Source organism: Haematobia irritans, chromosome 2 (assembly GCF_050003625.1).
Source record: "Haematobia irritans isolate KBUSLIRL chromosome 2, ASM5000362v1, whole genome shotgun sequence".
Classification (NCBI taxonomy): domain Eukaryota; kingdom Metazoa; phylum Arthropoda; class Insecta; order Diptera; family Muscidae; genus Haematobia; species Haematobia irritans.
In genome coordinates, this window is record NC_134398.1 from 94,956,095 (window position 1) to 94,978,332 (window position 22,238).

Genomic DNA, 22,238 nt, shown 5'->3' on the forward strand with positions numbered 1-22,238 from the left:
ATATATATATATATATATATATATATATATATATATATATATATATATATATATATATATATATATATATATATATATATATATATATATATATATATATATATATATATATATATATATATATATATATATATATATATATATATATATATATATATATATATATATATATATATATATATATATATATATATATATATATATATATATATATATATATATATATATATATATATATATATATATATATATATATATATATATATATATATATATATATATATACATAATAACAATATCAGGAGAAGAGAATGTCGAATATTCCTGTATCTTATATGGGTACACATCAGATTTGCTGAAATTCTTAATTCAAGAACTTTGAAAACAAAATACATATGGATTCATTATCATCCTCTTCAACAGTACCATAGTGAAGGATACTTGGATACACATTTGATGGACGTTTAGAATTTACAAATTTGTAAAATGACTTTGGATTAAGCTTCAGTTCATTTTTAATTCTCGATAAATAATTGTTATATGATTGTTTATTACACAAGTTGTATTCTGAACGAGCGATTGAGTAGTTTGCATAGTCAGTAGCAGAGCCAGATTTTTTATACTTTTTATAAAGTTTATTCTTTCTATTCTTCATGTTACGTAATTTATTGTCATTCCATGGTGGACCAGTGTGAGTAGTCACTGGAATTAATGGAACAGATTGGGCAATGAATGAATTCAAAGTTTCGTAAAATGTATTTATTGATTCATCAAGATTTCTCGCTGGTAAAATATCATTCCAATTCACGTTTAATAGTAATGAGTTCAGTTTTTCGTAATCAGTTCTATTGAAAGAGAATATTTTATCAATTTTCGATACGAGTTTTTTTTTCGCATAGATCTTGAAAATTATATATTTATATTCATACATATAGTAGGATGATAAACGTCTTCTTGATTTACAACAGCGTTAACACGTAATAAGAACAAATCTTCTAGTTCATTTGTAAAAATTAAATCATGTAATTTATTTTTCGAATTTAGTATGTTGCTAATTTGAAAAAGACCATCTTTTAACAAATTTTCGACAAATTCAGAACGATATCCATTTCTTAGCATTGGTACGGAATAATTCATTTCCTCACAATAATTCCATGTAATAGATGGATTATTAAAATCACCAGACAAAACGATCAAATCAGAGGATCTTGCATTAGCTAGGACCAATTGGATAGCATCAAAATGAGCAATATAAACATCGTCACAAGAATCTGGAGGAATATAGGAGCAAGTCACAAACAAAGAATTATGGCCGCACCTTATTTTCACTCCTAAATATTCAATTTGAAGTTCGTGTGGAATATCAATTTTTGATGAAGCCTATTTCGTAGAAACAGCAATTAGGACACCGCCACCTGATATCTTCAAACCATTCCAGCCGTCACATCTGTAAATTTCGTATCTGTCGCATAAGATTTCAGTATTTAAGATAGTATTTGAAGCCAGGTTTCAGTAAATATAATTAAATCATAATCAAAGCCAAAACTATCTGTAATACATAATTTTGTATAACTAACCTAACATTCTGATAAACTATAGTAAAGTTCGTATCAGACAGCGTTGCATTCAGTTTTTTGATTGCTCAACGGGAGGTGCAGGTAAACGGGCAACTCTATCTTTTAAAATAAATTCATGTACCACATCTCTGTAAGGCCAAAATTCCGGATTGACCACTGTGTCAAAAATGTCCTCAGGTACGAAAATTTTGAACGACGACTTGCTCTTTCTCTCCATAAATTGCAGTTTAGATACCTTAATGTCTACATTTGCATTCAGTTTTGATTTTATGTAGAATTGAATATCATCCTCTGTTGTTTCTGGAGCAAAAGGGGCAGCAAAAATGGTTTTCATTGGAGGTAAGACTCTTAAAGGTTTTGGAGCTGAACCAGCAGGCGATTGATTTGTAGGTGTATTAAAAGGAGAAAAGAATGCATTAGTATCAGTTGACACAGTACAAAAAAACGTTTGGAAAACGTGCACCGAAAACGTTTTTCTTTTGTTAGAGTTTTTTGAATTGCTTCGAAAATTTTTAACTTTTATCACCAAAAAATTCGTTTGTTACAAAATTTTTATTTTTTCAATAAAAAAAGTTATTTTTGAAACAACAACACAGTCAATTTCGTTTATATCAAACACTGTTCTTTTCTGACTTTAGGTCTTTAATAAGACACATTTTACAGTTCAAAATTTAATATACTACAATGTAATGTTGAACATTTTTTCGGAATCCGAACATATCTGGAATATATGTAAAAAAAAAAACAAAACAAAAAAATGTTGGTCGAAACAGGGATCGAACCTACCTTGGCATGCAAGTCGGACGTAGCAACCACTGCTCCACGGTGCCAAACTAAATGTATGTTTCTGTTAATAAACTTTGTTTATTCGGTTCGTGGGCGCCGCAAGCTATGCTATATAAATATAACTTATATGGATATTTATCTTTGATGACCATAACAGGTACATAGCTCAGTGGTTAGTGTGTTGGCTTACAAAGTGCATGGTCCTCGGTTCGATTCTCCGTCCAGGCGAAAAGTAAAAAATTTTAAAAATTTATAAAATCGTATAACTTCTTCTACATTGTTGGTATTACAGGAAAAGGTGTTAAGAACTAAAAAACCTCGTGGATGTGAGAACGATGTGAGGGAAAATGCAATTAGCAAGAAAACAATGTTTTTTTTTAGTTTGTCTTTATGAAAGTGTTTTTACAGCCTTGAAAATAATAAACGTTTATCACAAAAAGTATATACTTTTCTTCCAAATACACTTCCTTACAGCGAAAAGCAAATGAGAAACGATATTTGTTTGTCTAAAATTTCGTTTGGGAGGAAAGAATTATTTTTTTGCGTGTAGCTGGTGCCACGACTGATCCAGTGTTCAGTGAGTTAGAATGCGACGGGGTAATAATAATTGGCGGAACAGGTAAAGGAGCAGTTTCAGCGTTGTTAATAGGAATTACAACAGTATCTGAATCCTGAATATTATTAGCGTTAAATAGTGTCGGAGAAATTGTTTCAGTTTCATTTTTTGATGAATTCTTGATAGTTTTAGATTTCTTCCTTTTCAGTTGGTGATTGTAAAGCTGAGTCCAAGTTAGAGGAATTATCAAGAAGATTCTTAATTTTTTTAAAGCGATCTGACAGCAAATCAAAATCGTTTGAAATATCATCGAGTCTGGCTCTACAGTTCTTAAAAAAGTTTAAAAAAAATCGCCATCAATATGTTTACACTTTTCACAGCACCACCGCTAACCCTTCTCTTCGCGTAGGTTGTCAATTGTACGTGCTGCTAATTGCGCACATTTTGCATGGTAATTTGTTGAACAAATCTATCACGAAATCATTTGTTCATCCAATTTAGTGATACGACACGACGATATTGTGCAAGTCATTTTATAAGTATTCTTATTCAAAGGCAAGAATGTGGATTCAAAAATAATTTCAATTTTTCGCAATGAATTAATCATCCAATTTAGTCATACGACACGACGATATTGGGCAAGTCATTTTATCAGTATTCTTATTCAAAGGCAAGAATGTGGATTCAAATATAATTTCAATTTTTCGCAAACCCAATAAACACAGGATGAGCGTTTTTCAAATGCAACAACTTTTCAGTTTGAGGGTAAATATAATTTTCAACATAAATTCAACTTGACTTGAAATAGCTCATCTTCAATACATCTTCAAATTGTTTGCGAATTACTTCCAATTTGCCAAAATGTTGACGAAATCTTTGAAAAGGTGTTGAAGATAATATGAGAAAACTTTGACAAAACACTACCCTAAAATGCAACGAAAAAACCATGTGGTTTTCAATACTTATTTGTGCAACGAAGTTCGTGGTCAATTGCAAGACATTAAAGAAATGGAAAATTTTAGACAAATAACCAAATAGTTTATAAAACTAGGTAAGTGAAAATAAAAAATTAAATAAAACTTTAAGGAAGTCACTAAATGTATATCTCTTTGCAGAAAACTAAAATTATGGATTCTACGTTCTTGAAAACATTAAAAAGCTGACCGATGAAAAAATGGTGGCCAATTAACTGGAACTGCTTCAAATAGTTTATAATAATTGGTACGTCAATATGAAAAATTAAATCAACACTTTAGAGAAGTCACTAAATTTAAATCTCTTTGCAGAAAACTAAAATCTTTGGATGCTACATTCTTGCAAACATTAGGAAGCTGACCAATGAAAAATGAGTGGCTTATCGACAAGAAAAAGTACAAGTACAACCAATTAAAATTGTTAAAAACAACAAATTGTTGAAATCAACAACTTCTGGATGAAAATGTGCATCACATCGTCAGTTTAATTCATATGCTATTATCAGTTTAAAATGGATATTTTGTGAATTCCTTCTGCTGGAAATCAATCCTAACACGCGGTCCAGTACATTCCTAATTTCAAATTGCCCGCATGTTAATAAATTTTAATGCTGTTTTATGACACCAAAAGGAAGGAAATCGAATTATCAATGCAAAAGTGTTTACTAATAATGTTGTTGTTTGTTTTTTTTGTTTTGTTCTTATTTGTTGATATGTTTAATAAGATTATTATTTATCAATTGGTATTGTAGTGTATTATGTAGTGTAGTGTATTATTATATATTTTATTTTGATGAAAATGAATAAATTATACAAAATTCATAGAATTTTGGCTTTGACTTTCAATTTGAAGTGGGTATATCATTCATACAAATTTAGGTTGAAAATTATTTGCAACGATGTTAATTTTGAATTTGACTCGCATCGAAAATTGTTTGACAAATTATTGAGTAGCGATGCATTTCAATTTGAGGATAACACTTGAGATATTATTGCTAATGTGTTGGATTTCACTGTTGAGGGTAATGTCTGTTTTTTGTTGAGAACGCGATTTTCTCAACAATTTCTCAACTTGAATATTACCCTAATCCTTTGAAAAAATGTTTGAAAAATTATTGAAATTTAGCATTTTTCAAACGTTTGTGGTTATTGGGAAGTTTGAATATATGATTCAGACTTGAATTCAAACGTAAAACTTATTTGCAAATAATACGTAAAATTCAAAGTATACTTTTAGGCATATACAAAACTACCCTCTTAGGTGGGGAGTATTTATATTCAACTCACAAATATCAGCAAAATCAGAGTTGAGTTTAGGTTAGACAAATTCAGAAATTAGTTGTTACAACAACCAGTGATTAGTAATTAGCCTGATCAACAACCACAGAAAAACTTTTGAAGTGAGCTTTATCAAACACAAAACTAAAGGAGAACAGTGGATGAGGTTTTGCGGGCCAATACAGTTGAGCAGTGCTGCCGCTACTACTTCAATCGAAGTATTTTGCTTCATTTTCACAAAATTTACTTCGTCACTCCTTCTTCCAAAAATCTGCTTCACTTTTTGTTCTGCTTCAAATTTTAAAATTTTCCCCAATATTACCTAATTGTTTTTCCTATTCCTTTAATTACGATGAACATAGCGGTTTTAATCATTGAATTATTACCCGATGTGGACCAATTTTTGCATAGTTTTTAGAGACCATATACTTACACCATGTACCAAATTTCAGCCGGATCGGATGGAATTTGGTTCTCTTAGAGGCTCCGCAAGCCAAATCGGGGGATCAGTTTATATGGGAGCTATATATAATTATGGACCGATGTTGACCAAGTTTTGCATGGTTGTTAGAGATCGGACGGACATGCTCAGATCGACCCAGAATTTCACCACGACCCAGAATATACTTTATGGGGTCTTACAGCAATATTTCGATGTGTTACAAACGGAATGACAAAGTTAATATACCCCCATCCTATGGTGGAGGGTATAATAAAATGAATTCTATTGTTTTGTTTTCAAAAATGTATGCTACTTCAATTTTATTCAATCTACTCCACTTTTTTCCAAAATCTACTTCACTCAATTTTTCACTAGCGGCAGCACTGCAGTTGAGTGCGGAGAAAGATGACGTTTGTAATTTATCTACTCACAGGTCAAAGCGCCTTTTCTCTTTGTTTACAAAGACCACGAAACAACAACAAAACCTGAATAAGTTGGATTGCTTTCAATGGTTTGCTGTTTTATAAAACTACAAAAATACAGCTTTCACCACAAAATAACTCAAACGAATAAGTTGAACAGATTGCAAAAGCTTTCGATCACAATTAAGCACAGGTTTTAATACCAATTAAGCGGGATATTCACAATGAATTTTAATTTTATTGGAGCAGCTAAAAACAAGTCCACACAGTGTAACAACTTGACGTTTAAATTTTATTTTAATATTGTTACGAATTTGATAATTATAGATTTAAGTTTATTTAAATTAGTTTCCGTTAATTTAAAATTTCAAATTGTAACGATAAAATTTCGCTATCACTTGTTGGAATCAACTATTCATTTTCTAGTATTTTCCTAAATTTCTTTTATGTTCTTTTGTTTGCTTATTTTCATATCGAAATGTTAGTTCTTACTCTCTCATAGAATAACAACCCCTTTGCTTTGTTATTTTGCTTTCTCATTTCATCTCATTGTCTATTGTCATTGTTGTTGTAGTAATGCGAGCATATATCTATGTGAGTGTATATGTGTTTGGCAGCCACCACACGCTCACAAAAAATCGCTTCTGTAACATATACTCCCAAACATATTTTGCTTCAAGCTTATACATTTTTGGGTATTGCCCAAACATTTATATGTTTGATCTCTTCCAATATATAATATGTTTGAAAGCATATTGGTCTAAACAATATATGTTTGGGTAGTCTAAGTTCCAAACATTTTGTATTTTTGCATCCAAATTCAATAATGTTGTCTTCCAAAAAACAATATGTTATTATGTGAACATATAATATGTTTGGAAGCATTTTGCACCCAAAAATATTATATGCTTAAAAAAAATTCTCCCAAACAATATTGTGCTCAAAATTTTATTTATTTATTTATATATTTACAATCATAATGAATTATGAAAATAAACAGGTAATATAGGTGCTAACAACATAGGTTTTCGACCTGAATGCTCAAAATTTTGTTTCTGCCCAATTGTATATTCCCCCACATCTTTCTCACTTCCACGAGATTTTTTAGTTCTTAGCACCTTTTTCTGTAATACAAACATTGTAGAAGAAATTATTCAATTGTATGATTTTTTTTATTTTAATTTTACCTTTTGCTGGACGAGGATTCGAACAGCGGACCACACAGTTTGTAAGGATCAAAGAAGTAGCAGATCAATTGCCCAAGGAAAAATAAAATGTTAATTTTGTAATAACAAGCAACAACCACCAACTTAATTCAATATCGCTCCCTGTTAAATAGCGCTCCAAGCTACTAAACACATATATGTTTATAGGCTATTTCTAAATTAATATATGTTTGCATCCAAGCATATTATATTTACAAACATTTTATGTCCCAAACATAATATGTTCTAACATATTAACATATATGTCCCAAACATGTTATGCTAGTTTATGAACATTATATGCTTGCACTCAAAAATATTGTGTTTAAAAATTTGTGTTCCAAACATATAATGTTTATAGCCAAACATATGAAAAACAGTCTTTTTCATCCGTGCAGACGAATAACTTAATGGTCGTAGATCCTTCTAGCGTTGTCAAAGAATGTTCTGGCGTTGCCAGAATATTGTAGTGCTGCCAGAATGTTCTCGTATTGCCAGACCGTCATATATAAAAGCGCTCGCATGCTGCTAACGAGTCAGTCTTAATTAAAGCGTCAAACGAATAACATCAGTGTGAACGAATTGTAAAGTGAAGTCATAGTAAATAAATTGTAGATTAACGTTATTGAAACGAACAGTATTTTAATTGTCGGGTAATTAAAAACGCCTAAATATAAAAACGTAACAATTGGTGTCGGAAGTGAAATAACGGAAAAAAATCTACAATGAAGTTTAATGAGCTTCATGTGGAAGACTTAAACCAGGAATTGAGCAAACTGGAGCTGCCGACAACAGGCAATAAGGCCCAGCTTCAAAAGCGTCTACTGGAAGAGTTTGAACGGCGTAATATGGACATTGCGACGCATGAGTTTGATTATAAGGAAGACATTGATGAATCAATACTCGTCAATACAAGCAGTGTAGAAACTCCATCTGTGGCTTCGAGTGTTGTGGATTACACATCAATGCTCAATGTTTTGAGCAAAATGATGGAAGAAAACTCTAGAAAAATCATGGATGAGAATTCTAGAAAAATGGAAGAAAATTCTAGAAATTCGACGAAAATTCTAGAATTCTCAAAGAAAAATTACAACAAATTTCTGAAGGTATGGAGAAACGTGTGGACCATATAGAAAATCAAATTGTGGAATTGGATAAGAAAGTTCTTTCCGTGGATGAGAAAATTATGGTTCATGATGAGAAGTTTCTGCACATCGAGAAAAAAATGTCAGAGCTGGAAATTAAAGGTGGTCCAGTGCGCGTCATCGAGGGCTCAAAAATCAAAACTCCTGTTTTCGATGGCTCAACGTCATTTGATGTCTTCAAATTCCAATTCGAAATGGTGGCTTGTAGAAATTTGTGGAATGACGATGATAAAGCAATTGAACTTCTATTGGCATTAAAGGGCAATGCTGCTGATGTGATACAAAGCATTCCCGTTGCTTCTAGAAATAACTATAATGAAGTAATAGCGGCACTTCATCGCAAGTATGGCGGAGAGCACAAGCAGGAAATCTTCAGAATGGAATTGAGAGGAAGAATCCAGAAATCGTATGAAACCCTACAAGATTTCGCAACAGAAGTTGAGCGGCTAGTGCTTTTGACATACCCAGGTGAGAGTCATCCTCTTGTGGACCACATCAAGATTGAAACCTTCGTCAGTGGAATTCGAGACCCAGATATAAAATGTGCAACATATGCGTCACAAAAGGCTACATTCGCTGAAACAGTAACATTCGCACTTGCACAGGAGACTGCGAGATTGCTAGCGCGGCCTCAAATTCACAAGGTACGTAAAGTAGAGACAGAGTGTGACGAATCAAAGTCCGTTATTGAGTCGATGAAAGAGGCCATGAAGCAGGCAATGCAAGAAATGAAGCAAGAGGCAAATAAATCACGGATCAAATGCTATAACTGTGATAAGCCGGGACATCTAGCTCGAGAATGCAAAGCACGACGCAAACGGTCAAGATCCACATCACCATCTCCATTAAACAATAGCCATAAGAAGGTGACCCCACAGTCAAGTGAGTCACCTTTAAACTAAATCGAGCTAGTTCAGCGGGGCAAGAGCTGGCTCCCACAGACGATGGCCCCACCATCTCCATAGCAATAGTTCAACAGAAAAATAACAATTTAACTATTGCGGGTGTTATTAATGGCGACAAGCGTACATTGACGTTGGATACTTGTGCATCAAAGTCTATCATTAGATCTGATTTAGTAAAAGGAAAAGTTACACCACTGATTGGAGTCAAGCTACGCACGGCTACAGGGGAACCCGCAACCGTATATGGAAAGGTCGCCGTAAAATTAACTATTGCTAACAAATCCGTTACTTATGATTTCATTGTGGCTGATATAGTAGACGAAGTTATAATTGGAGCGGATTTCATGATTGCTTTTGGTCTCAATTTGAATATGAAGCGTCGTGTAATGACATGGTGCGATGCCGAAATAACGGTAAACGTGGGATACGACGAGAATACACCTGTCAGACGTTTGACAACGAGCCAGTCAGAGTCCATACCACCGAATGCCGAATCAATTATATGGGTTTCTATGAATGGAGATTGTGAAGTCGGCCAATTGTGGGTTGTTGAACCAGCAGAAAACAATAGCAACAACATCTTGATAGCAAATGCCCTGGTAACAACGAACGAAGAGAGACTAATACCAGTTCGTGTCTTGAACTTGTCTGACAATCACGAGCAAATTGTAAAATTTTCTGACATTGGCAAATGTACACCAGCCGAGGCAATAGTCAATTTGGAAGGCAACTCATCAAAGACACATGGAGCAGTGAGAAAACATATAGAAGCGTATGTCGAGGCTTGGACACGTCATCTATCGCCGTCAGAGAGAAATAAAGCCAAGCAATTGTTGTGGAAAAACGCCTCTGCTTTTGCTTCTGAAAAGGGAAATCAAGGAAGAACATCTGTAGTGAAACATGAAATTAAAACCGCAGAAGAAAGGCCCATAAAACAGGCACCACGAAGTGTTCCCCTGGCAAAAACAGACGAAGTTCAAAAGCTCATAAAGGAAATGGCGGAGAGTGGTGTGATCGAGCCGTCATCAAGTCCTTAGTGTTCCCCAGTTGTGCTGGTCAAAAAGAAAGATGGAAGTACCCGATTCTGCGTGGACTACAGAAAACTGAATGATGTCACCAAAAAGGACAGTTATCCGCTTCCACGCATTGATGACACGTTGGACACACTAGCCGGAACAACATGGTTTTCTACGCTCGATTTGCAGAGTGGATATTGGCAAGTAGAGATCGCCGAGAAAGACAAGGAAAAGACGGCTTTTGGCGTTAATGGCGGTCTCTGGCAATTCAATGTAATGCCGTTCGGGCCCTACAACGCTCCGGCTACCTTCGAAAGATTGATGGAACGGGTACTGAATGGGTTGCACTGGAAATCGTGCTTGATATACTTGGATGACATCATAGTGATGGGCAAAACATTTGACGAGCATCTTAAGAACTTGAAAGACGTTATCCAGCAATTGTCAGCCGCTGGTCTACGCCTTAACGCAAAGAAATGCTCCCTTTTCCAGCGGGAAGTTAAATACCTGGGTCATCATGTGACTGCAGAGGGCATATCCACCGATGAAGACAAAATCCAAGCTGTCAGAGATTGGCCACGACCTCGAAATATCCACGAATTAAGAAGTTTCCTTGGGTTATGTACATATTACCGACGATTCGTCCCAAACTTCGCCAGCATCGCCGCTAGTCTCCATAAATTGACGCAAAAAGGTCAGAAGTTCCAGTGGAGCGACGAACAGGAGGATTCATTCCAACATTTAAAAGAACTTTTAGGTTCAGCTCCTGTTCTAGCGTATCCTATTCCGGGCGAAAAAATTGTTTTGGATACAGATGCTAGCGCGTATGGTATTGGAGGTGTGCTATCTCAACAGATAGACGGCAAGGAGAAGGTCATCGGATATTTCAGCCGAACGTTGTCCAAGCCTGAAAAGAACTACTGTGTAACGCGACGAGAGCTGCTAGCCATCATAGAGAGTGTAAAACATTATCATAAATATTTGTATGGACAACACTTCTTGCTAAGGACTGATCACTCAGCTCTACGATGGTTGCTTCAATTCAAGAATCCGGAAGCTCAACTGGCACGTTGGATCTAGAGGCTCCAAAGCTATGATTTCAGTATCGAGCATAGAAAAGGTGGAAAACACGGTAACGCTGACGCTTTGTCACGTCGACCTTGCAGTATAGAATGCAAGCACTGCTCGAAAGCTGAACATAAGGAGGAGATTGTTGATATTCGGCTGTTACACATCGAATCTGGAGTGGACTGGCCAACAGAACAGCGTAAAGATCCCATTTTGAACAAAATTATTTCGGCAAAGGAAGAGAACAAGAAGCCCAGTAAGAAAGACATCGCAGCCGAAAGTCCACTTATGAAATCATACTGGGCTCAAAGGGATAGTTTAGTTCTAGTCAATGGATCCCTGCAACGTAAATGGGAAAGCGAAGATGGCAAGAGCAGCCGAAATTTGATCATCGTACTGGATTCCAAAATAAGAGACGTTTTGGCGGAGTTCCATAATGGTCCCAGTGGAGGTCATCTGGGAATAACCAGCCGAGAAAGTGAAGCAACGATTCTACTGGGTTGGATGCCAGAAATCAATTGCTGAATGGGTAGCCAATTGCGAGAAGTGCATGAAGGCGAAAGGTCCAACAAGGAAAAGTCGAGGTCCTATGCAAGAGTATAGACCAGGAGCCCCGTTTGAAAGAATAGCAATGGACGTGGCAGGCCCTTTCCCAGTAAGTGATTCTGGAAACCGTTATGTCCTTGTGGTCATGGACTACTTCAGCAAATGGCCGGAGGTGTATGCAATTCCAAACCAAGAGGCAAAAACGATTGTGGATGTGGTCAACAAAAACTGGATATGTCGCTACGGTGTGCCGTCCGAGATTCACTCAGACCAGGGAAGAAATTTTGAATCGGCCATATTCAAAGAGATGTGTGAATCCCTTGGTATCAAGAAAACGAGGACTACGCCATTACATGGTAGAAAGGTTTAATCGCACCCTGGAGGAACATCTTCGAAAAGTGGTGGACAACGGCCAGAGGGACTAGGACGAGCATATACCAAAGTTTTTGCTGTCCTATAGATCTGCCATTCATGATTCCACCTCTCGAACACCTGGAGATCTGATATTCGGCGCTAAACCTAATGAGCTCGCCATGGAAGAAAACAGAAACGACATCCCAAATACTTTCGGAGAAGTTCACGAATCAGTGCGCAACAAAATAAAAGTGGTCAGCAACAGAATGAAGGCGAGATACGATCGTGCTGTAAATACTGAGGGCTTCCAAGAAGAAGAATTGGTTCTGCTATTTAACCCGCAACGAAAGAAAGGATTGTGTCCTAAACTGCAAACACAGTGGGAAGGCCCATACAAAGTCATCAAGAAGATCAATGATGTTGTATACCGGATTCAGAAGGACGACAGCCCTAGATCAAAGATGAAAGTTGTACATCTGGAACTCCTTACGGAACAGGTTCTGTGCCTGTTCGAGACGAACAGGCTTAAGCGGAAGGCAGTGTTACGAATTTGATAATTATAGATTTAAGTTTATTTAAATTAGTTTCCGTTAATTTAAAATTTCAAATTGTAACGATAAAATTTCGCTATCACTTGTTGGAATCATCTATTCATTTTCCAGTATTTTCCTAAATTTCTTTTATGTTCTTTTGTTTGCTTATTTTCATATCGAAATGTTAGTTCTTACTCTCTCATAGAATAACAACCCCTTTGCTTTGTTATTTTGCTTTCGCATTTCATCTCATTGTCTATTGTCATTGTTGTTGTAGTAATGCGAGCATATATCTATGTGAGTGTATATGTGTTTGGCAGCCACCAGGCGAATAACTTAATGGTCGTAGATCCTTCTAGCGTTGTCAAAGAATGTTCTGGCGTTGCCAGAATATTGTAGTGCTGCCAGAATGTTCTCGTATTGCCAGACCGTCATATATAAAAGCGCTCGCATGCTGCTAACGAGTCAGTCTTAATTAAAGCGTCAAACGAATAACATCAGTGTGAACGAATTGTAAAGTGAAGTCATAGTAAATAAATTGTAGATTAACGTTATTGAAACGAACAGTATTTTAATTGTAGGGTAATTAAAAACGCCTAAATATAAAAACTTAACAATATTATTTAAAAAGCCGATTTTTAAAATGCAAGTTCCGATTACAAAGTTTTTAAATTTTATTGACAGTCGTGATTACAAATCCAATCTATCTATTTTGAGAAGAGTGGAGTATGGCTTTATATGAGTAAGATAAGTATCAGTATGGATAGACACAGGTATTTTGGGTAGATATAAATCCATACCGGTTTGTGTTCTCTGGTCCATACGGATAATGGTCCATAATTTATATCAGCTATTATGAACAACTTACATATTGCTTGAAAATATGGCAAACATTTACACCAGTTTACCATCCCCAAGCAAACCCGGTCGAGAGAGAAAAAAAAACAGTGAAAACGCAATTAGCAATTAGATATACAGCTGCATATTTAACCTTTGGAAGAGAATTACGAAGTCCTATGTAAGTCCATTTGGATTTAACATCTATTATATTATCGGAAAATTTTATACCACAAATTACACCTTATTTATTAGGTTAGGTTAAATTGGCAGCCCGATTAAGTTTCAGGCTTACTTAGACTATTCAATTCATTGTGGTACCACATTCAACTAAAACTACCTATTACATATGGGCACTTCTCGTTTTAACCACTGAACCTTCTCTATTATTTTCTTTTGTTGAACCAACCAGATTGTTCGAAAAACATTAACAGACTGCTTAAGTTAACGTTTTCCAGGTCCGCCAGTAATCTAAAGCTGTATGCCCCTAAAATTCGCTTACGCCTTACACAAAATGCAGGACACTCACACAAGAGGTGTTTAATTGATTGATTCCAAAGAAGAGGTGATAGAACTCCTTGGGGAGTGCCTCTGTTCACATACCTTTGAATGTTTGCTTATCCTAGTGTGGCCGAAATACGTCTCCTCATTAGCAGTTCGTCTAGCAGCGTAAGTATACCTGGATCAACATTCAGAGTTGTCAGTCCATTTAATATAGATCTCGGATGGACGTTATTGAATGCCCCCTCGATGTCTAGAAACGCCACGATTGTGTATTCCTTATTTATTGAAAATGACCGATGTTTTGAAGAAAGCAAAGGAAATGGTAGAGAAAACTCAAGATAAGAATAAAAACTAGTGGACATAAAACGTCGTCGGGATGCTAGATTCCAAATTGGAGATAAGGTTCTTGTGGCAACTCACGTATTAAGCAATGCGCAGAAGCAAGTAACATCGAAGTTCATCCCGCGCAGAGATGACCCATATATAGTTAAGGGTAAAAAGGGATCATCGTGCTATATTGTCTCTTCGATAGATAATCCTGAAATTCTTATGGGCACATATCACACGTCACATCTAACGGCATTCCATGGTGAAGACGATGCACCAATTTACCCGCTAAGAATGTATCGCCCAACGTCGAGATATCTCAAGCAAACAGAAACTCAATTTGCAACACAATTTATATCAATATCCCAAACAATAAGGAACTAATTCCTCCATATCTGAAGGCCAAAATCTGAACAATATCCCAGAAGGTACCGGAAGTAGACTAAGACCCAGAAAATTAAAACGGTAGCGTTGAATAGTGCTACATTATCGAGACGATTCCTGTGGCAGAAGGGGAGGATGTTACGTGCAAAATTTTAAGAGATCTCATATTTTACTTATTTACACTTCAACATAATCTAATTTACATATTTACTACATAATACATTTACTATATTATAATCTATCACAGGATGAATACTTTTGTTTATCATTGTACTCCTTATTTAAAGATTCATATGTTTCTCATTACACTTTCACTCATCACTCTTTCACTCATTTTTTTAATTGATTGTTTATATTTGCATTGTTCAAAATTTTCTTACAAAAACAATATTTACAAGTTTAATTTCTCTTACATTATGTTACAATAACAAGAGCATGGTTCGGATCATTTTTTGTTTGTTCGTTTACCGTTTTATGATTTGGAGTTGTAATGTTAGTTGCCTATAAATACAGGAGTTTTGCTATGCAATTTGTCATTCTTTTTGAGTTTGTTAAGCAATAAAGATCATAAACATTAAATACCCCGCGTATTATTCGTTAAATCCTCGGTAGTATATCAGACTAGACGTTTACGTTTGTTGTAGGCTCTGCCGCATAAAACGTAGGCGAATTTGACGATTTACATCTGTTCAGCCTCATATAAAATATTAGTAACTGCTGTCTGGCTTTTATGAATTTTATAAAACTATTGTTAGTGCAACATATTAAGCTAAAAAAGTACCTTTACCAGCGCCATTGGTTCATCTGATGGCACCTTTTCTGTCGCGAATGAAGACTCCGTTGGCAAGGCAAATGATCGGTTCAGTATATGTAACAGCTGTGAAGTTTCCTGACTTTCAATTCTCGTAGCTGCAAAAAAAGATGATATATTTATAATATATTTATTCAAACTCGAAATGTCTCCAAAATATAAACAAATAGCCATTCAAATGTACATATCCATTGCTACCTATACCATGTTCTTATACACACAAACATTTTTTTTTCAGATTCAAATTAAATGTACATATCCATTGCTACCTATACCATGCTCTTACACACACAAAAATGTTTTTCCGATTCAATCACAAAATTAATTGATCCAATTTATTTTTTAATTGAAATGTACTTGATTATAGTTAAAAACAAGTATATACGGCCGTAAGTTCGGCCAGGCCGAATCTTATGTACCCTCCACCATGGATTGCGTAGGAACTTCTACTAAAGGCTGTCATCCACAATCGAATTACTTGGGTTGCGATAACACTTGCCGATGGCAAGGTATCGTAAAACTTTTTAACACTGTCTTCTAAATTGTAAGTTAGTCCATAAGGGGTATATATTAAACAAAAAAAAAAGGCCGATTAAATACGTATATAATTCAGTTTGACAAAATTTTCTATAGAAATAAAAACTTGACAAAATTTTCTATAGAAATAAAATGTTGACAAAATATTCTATGGAAGTAAAATGTTGACAAAATTTTCTATAGCAATAAAATTTTGACAAAATTTTCTATAGAAATAAAATGTTGACAAAATTTTCTATAGAAATAAAATGTTGACAAAATTTTCTACAGAAATAAATTTTTTACAAAATTTTCTATAGAAATAAAATTTTGACAACATTTTCTATGGAAATAAAATGTTGACAAACATTGCTATAGAAATAAACTTTTTACAAAACTTTCTATAGAAATGAAATTTTGACAAAACTTTCTATAGTAATAAAATTTGACAATTTTTACATGGCTGTTAGAGGCCATATACTAACGAAATGTACCAAATTTCAACCGCATCGGATGACTTTTGCTCCTCCAAGAGGCTCCGGAGGTCAAATCTGGGGATCGGTTTATATGGGAGCTATATATAATTATGGACCGATATAGACCAATTTTTGCATGGTTGTTAGAGACCATATACTAACACCACGTACCAAATTTCAATTGGATCGGATGAATTTTGCTCATCCAAGAGGCTCCAGAGTTCAAATCTGGGGATCGGTTTATATGGGAGCTATATATAATTATGGACCGATATGGACCAATTTTTGCATGCTTGTTAGAGACCGTATACTAACATCAGGTACCTAATTTCAAACGGATCGGATGAATTTTGCCCCTCCAAGAGGCTCCGGAGGTCAAATCTGGGGATCGGTTTATATGGGAGCTATATATAATTATGGACCGATATGGACCTGTTTTTGCATGGTTGTTAGAGACCGTATACTAACATCAGGTACCAAATTTCAACCGGATCGGATGAATTTTGCCCCTCCAAGAGGCTCCGGAGGTCAAATCTGGGGATCGGTTTATATGGGGGCTATATATAATTATGGACCGATATGGACCAATTTTTGCATGGTTGTTAGAGACCGTATACTTAGACCACGTACCAAATTTCAACCGGATCGGATGAATTTTGCTGCTCCGGAAGGCTCCGCAAGCCAAATTTTGGGATCGGTTTATATGGGGGCTATACGTAAACGTGGGCCGATATGGCCCATTTTCAATACCATCCGACCTACATCAATAACAACTACTTGTGCCAAGTTTCAAGTCGATAGCTAGTTTCGTTCGGAAGTTAGCGTGATTTCCACAGACGGACGGACAGCCGGACAGACGGACAGACGGACGGACATGCTTAGATCGACTCAGAATTTCACCACGACCCAGAATATATATACTTTATGGGGTCTTAGAGCAATATTTCGATGTGTTACAAACGGAATGACAAAGTTAATATACCCCCATCCTATGGTGGAGGGTATAAAAAAATTATTAAGAATATAAAAAAAATATCCATAATTTTTTAACTGACTTACTCTTCCGAGTTTGATTAAAAAGTTAATTGTATCAATTAATTTTTTTATTGAAAAAGTTTTCAACTTTAATCAACTTGTTAATTGGTTCTTAATAGAAAAGGTCTGTCGAAAATTGTAACGTTTTTGACATACAATTACGACGAATTTTACTATACATGCAAACGTCGTATACTTTGGACATACATTAGAATTGTAGATATTCAGTTTTAATTTCTGATTTGTCCGAAAAATTTCCGCAACAATTTCTCAAATATTTTTTATTAATGCAGTTTCGTGCGAAAACGTTAACTTAATGCTGCGCTTTAGATAAAAATAGTATTTTAAAAGGTGCTGTCGGGGAACTCTGCAGAGGAAAACAATAAATATCCCAGCAGCGGAATCTTAGATGCTTAGATTAAAACATATTAAAATGCGTAACATTATGTCTCATAATTGTATTAGAAAAAGCTTACTTTTTTATTAATGTATTAAGAAAATGTGTATAAAAAGTTGGGTCCATATTTTCTTAGCAAGTAAAACATTAAAATATCCCTACGTTTCTTACCTATAAAATTAGGAAAAATATAGGTAACCACAGAATACATCAGCAAAATCTTTTATTTTTTCTTCTCCCAATTACGTTTGATTAGTCGATTTTTCTATCGTTCACAAATTTGGAAATCTTTACTTTTCGAGTTTTTGACTTTTTTCAAAATTTAATAATTGAGATGATATTCATAGTATGTATGTTCATACATATCTACATATGAATTTTTTACCATTTTCTTTAAAATTCAATTTTCTAAATTTTCAAAATGATCAAAAGGCCATTAGTAGAATTTGTGTATTACAAAAAGTCGACTTCGACATTTCGATTAATCGAAAAATCGATTTGAATTACTAATGGTAAAAAATTCGGGCTTTAAACTAAAAAAAAAGCAAAAAATGTTTACCAATTTTCAAAATTCCTAAAAATGTGTTATAGCGTACAAGTGAGAGAAAAAAATAGCAACACTTAAAAAAGGAAAGGATTTTATACCCTGAACCACTTTGTAGATTTTCATTTTCGATTCCACATTAAATATTTCAAATGTGTTGAGTGCTATATAAAAAGGTTTATATTTCAATATGCATATATTTAAATATGAACAGATTTGGAAACAAATTTTTACACTTCTATAAAATCTCTCTCCCGGCTCTTGCCCTGGAACGGAGCAGAAAGTAAAAAACGAGTGAGTGAAAAGAAAAGTCGGTCGGGGCCTACAATATCATACCCTACACTACCCCTACTAAATTAATAAATTTGGGAGTATTATTAAAATAAGTTTGTGAAATAAATCTGTTTGTGAAATAAATCCGCATGCGATGTGGCAGATGCCTCTCGCTTTTTTCCATATCTTTATAGAAGAAAATTAAGGGTTACATGTTTACGGAAGCTATATCTAAATCTGAACCTATTTCAACCAAATTTTGCATGAATAGCTAGAATGTACTCCCTGTGCAAAATTTCACGTATATAGGAGTAAAACTTTGGCCTCTATGGTCATATGAGGGTATATCGGGTGAAAGATAAATATCTGAACCGATTTCTTCCAACATCAATAGGGTCTCACTCTGACCGAAAATACATATTTGTACCAAATTGGACTAAAACTGCGACCTAGAATTTGATTACAAAAATGTGTTCACAGGCAGGCGGACATGGCCGGATCGAATATGGGACCGGCCCTGAACATTACGAGTATTGCCAAATAAACCATGGGTCTATCTTGTCTCCATCTGGGTGTTGGTAACATATGCAGTAACTAATAATAATCCCCTCAACAGAGCGGTTAAGGATATATAAGAGATACACTGCAAAAATATTGTTGTGAGACCAAAGATTTCTCTGATATAAAGTTTTTTCCTTATCCAAGAGTAGATAAACTTGTCAATGAAATCAACAGAGCGGTTAAGGCTATATAAGAGATACACTGCAAAAATATTGTTGTGAGACTAAAGATTTCTCTGATATAAAGTTTTTTCCTTATCCAAGAGTAGATAAACTTGTCAATGAAATCGGTTTGTTATAATTAAGTGATTCGACTTTAATATGGATATCTTTACATCAAAGAAACTTTTGTTTGACCAAGGCCAACTGGTTTTAATAATTCAGAAAAATTCTTCAAAATTAATGAAATCGCCTTTAAATTTGTTGATTTTTTGTATCTTGATTACAAAGCAAAATAAGTTCAAATATAAGATATGTGTTTCAAAACTTTATTTTAAAGTCGGTTTTTAATTGAAACATAGCATAATTTCTACTTGAATTCGAGTCTGGACTTAGAAAGAAGAGAGAAGAGTAAACTTGCATGCTAAGAGTACTCTTTATATCATGACTAATCGTAGAATGCAAGTGTGATGTTGTCTTTGTCTCTTCAAATTACTCTCAGTAAAATCTCACCACATGTAAACTTGTTTTCTCAGAGCAGGCATAATATTATGACTAATAGAAGAATGCAAGTGTAATATCATGACTAATAGAAGAATGCAAGTGTTTGTTCTATAAATAGACATTAGCTGATGTGGAGGTTTTAGCATCAACTTATTATAACTGGCGATGGGTGAATGAGTAGAACACAGGACTAGCAAGAATGAGACCCAGGTTCGAAACCGGCGGCGCACAGTGGGGTTTTTGATGTCAAAAGTAGGAATTAATTCGAAGTAGCTTTCCCTGTTTATAGTTTTAACTTTTTTCGGCCAAATTCACTAAACGACATAAAACCAATCAAATTTTAAATATTTTTTAGTCCACATTTTATTTGTTTTCCATTAGTTAATTTGCAACAAAAAAAAAAAAAAGAGAATGAATATCTGCTTTTTGATCGGATTCTTAACAATTATTATCATCATCATCACAATCATCATCAGTAAAATTACTATATGTATCATTATTATCAACACTGGCATTTTGATCACCATCAAGATTTGATTCAAATATCAACATTTGAATTGCTTCCATAGGCAAATTGTGGGGTTTCTGCTCTTGTAATTTCTCATTTCTGATATAACTGGATCCGAAGTATGTTAATTAAAAGTCTTTTAAATATCTCTTCATTTGACTTTTCCATAGAACATTTTCGCAAAAAATGCTCTCTAAAATTTTTAAAATCTTTGTTTCGAGCTTCTTGCGCTTCTTCCGACAACTGTCCAATTGGAAGTAAAGCGTGCTTAATTATTTCTGCTCCAAGTAATAAATATTTGTGCACAGTTGGGGACATATAGTACCAGGGGTTGAAAAATGTATTTCCATTTAATTTCAAAATGTGCAAAAAAGTGCAGACAACTTTTTCATCTATGCTTTCAAATGAGTTTATTGTTTTAGAAAAAATAAACTTTTTTACTTAATTTGGCTTTATTTACAACTATTTGTCGACATATTTCTCGAAATCCTCTAATTTAAAGACTTACAAGCGAAACTAAATTTCAAATAATAACACAAGTCACATATAAAAACAAAAAACACAAGAATAATCTTATTAACCTGAGGAACAAGGTTCCATTATTATTTTTTTAATTATCGCTTTAGAAAACACTCAAAAATAATTTTTAAGACACCAATAATTTACATTTATATCGCACGCAAGAAAAACGTAAAATAACTCCAACTTCAAACATATATAGTGACACAACGGTACTTGTCAAAGACACCATTTTTGCGCTAGTGATGTGGAATTTTGTGTACTTTTAGCGGCTATAAAAATTTTTTCGGTTCTCCTAAATTTCATTTTTCAATTAATTCCCATTTTTGGTATCAAAAACCCCAATGTGCGGCGGTGAAAATCAATTAAGTAAAAACAAAATAAAATATAATGGTAGGAATGTTTAATTAAAGTAAGATTCATAAGAAAAATTATATGAAATATAAAAAATATGGAAGTTCGTTTTTATTTTTTTTTTTTGTCTGAGCACATTCCAAAATGACACTTTTGTATGTCTTATTAAATGCCTGCATTTGTAGGAGGTTTTCCATGCCTGTCAAATGAGGCATTACAATAGCGCTCTTTGAGAAGCGTAAGAGGAGACCTGCTCCTCAATGACACGCCGTGTAAATCTGAAAGCGAGTACGTACACTGAAAAAAATATTGACGTGAGGTCAAAGATTTCATGTCTTTAAAATACGAATGCAAATTTTGCTTAGCACAGAAGACGCAATTCTCTAATATAAAGTTTTTTCCTTGTCCAAAAGTCGATAAACTTTTCAATGAAGTCATATTGTCCTTATAATTAAGTCATTTCACTTAAAAATGGGTATCATAACATGAAAGGAAAAATGAAACAAAGCTGAAAAAGCGAAAAATTAAAATTTTCTTCCTAGAAGCAAGTCCACATAAATTTTATATGCTTAAGTCTAAATATTATATAATTTGAATATTAGAATGAGTATTCGGAGTAAAGAGAATAGACATTCGGAACCAAGAGAAAAGACATTTGAAATAAAAACAGCATGTGTTTTCGCCTTGAGAGCAGCATTTTATGTATGTGTGGACATGTGTTTT

General features: G+C 34.3%; 1 protein-coding gene across 1 annotated transcript in view; it reads right to left on the reverse strand.

Moving 5' to 3' along the window:
- Positions 1–22,238, reverse strand: part of GATAd (GATA zinc finger-domain containing protein GATAd) — a gene marked incomplete in the record, with an annotated part of 99,008 nt that overhangs the window by 67,075 nt on the left and 9,695 nt on the right. The window contains 1 exon segment of the mRNA XM_075295627.1: positions 15,641–15,768. Within this exon segment, the coding sequence (XP_075151742.1) occupies positions 15,641–15,768 (128 nt within the window).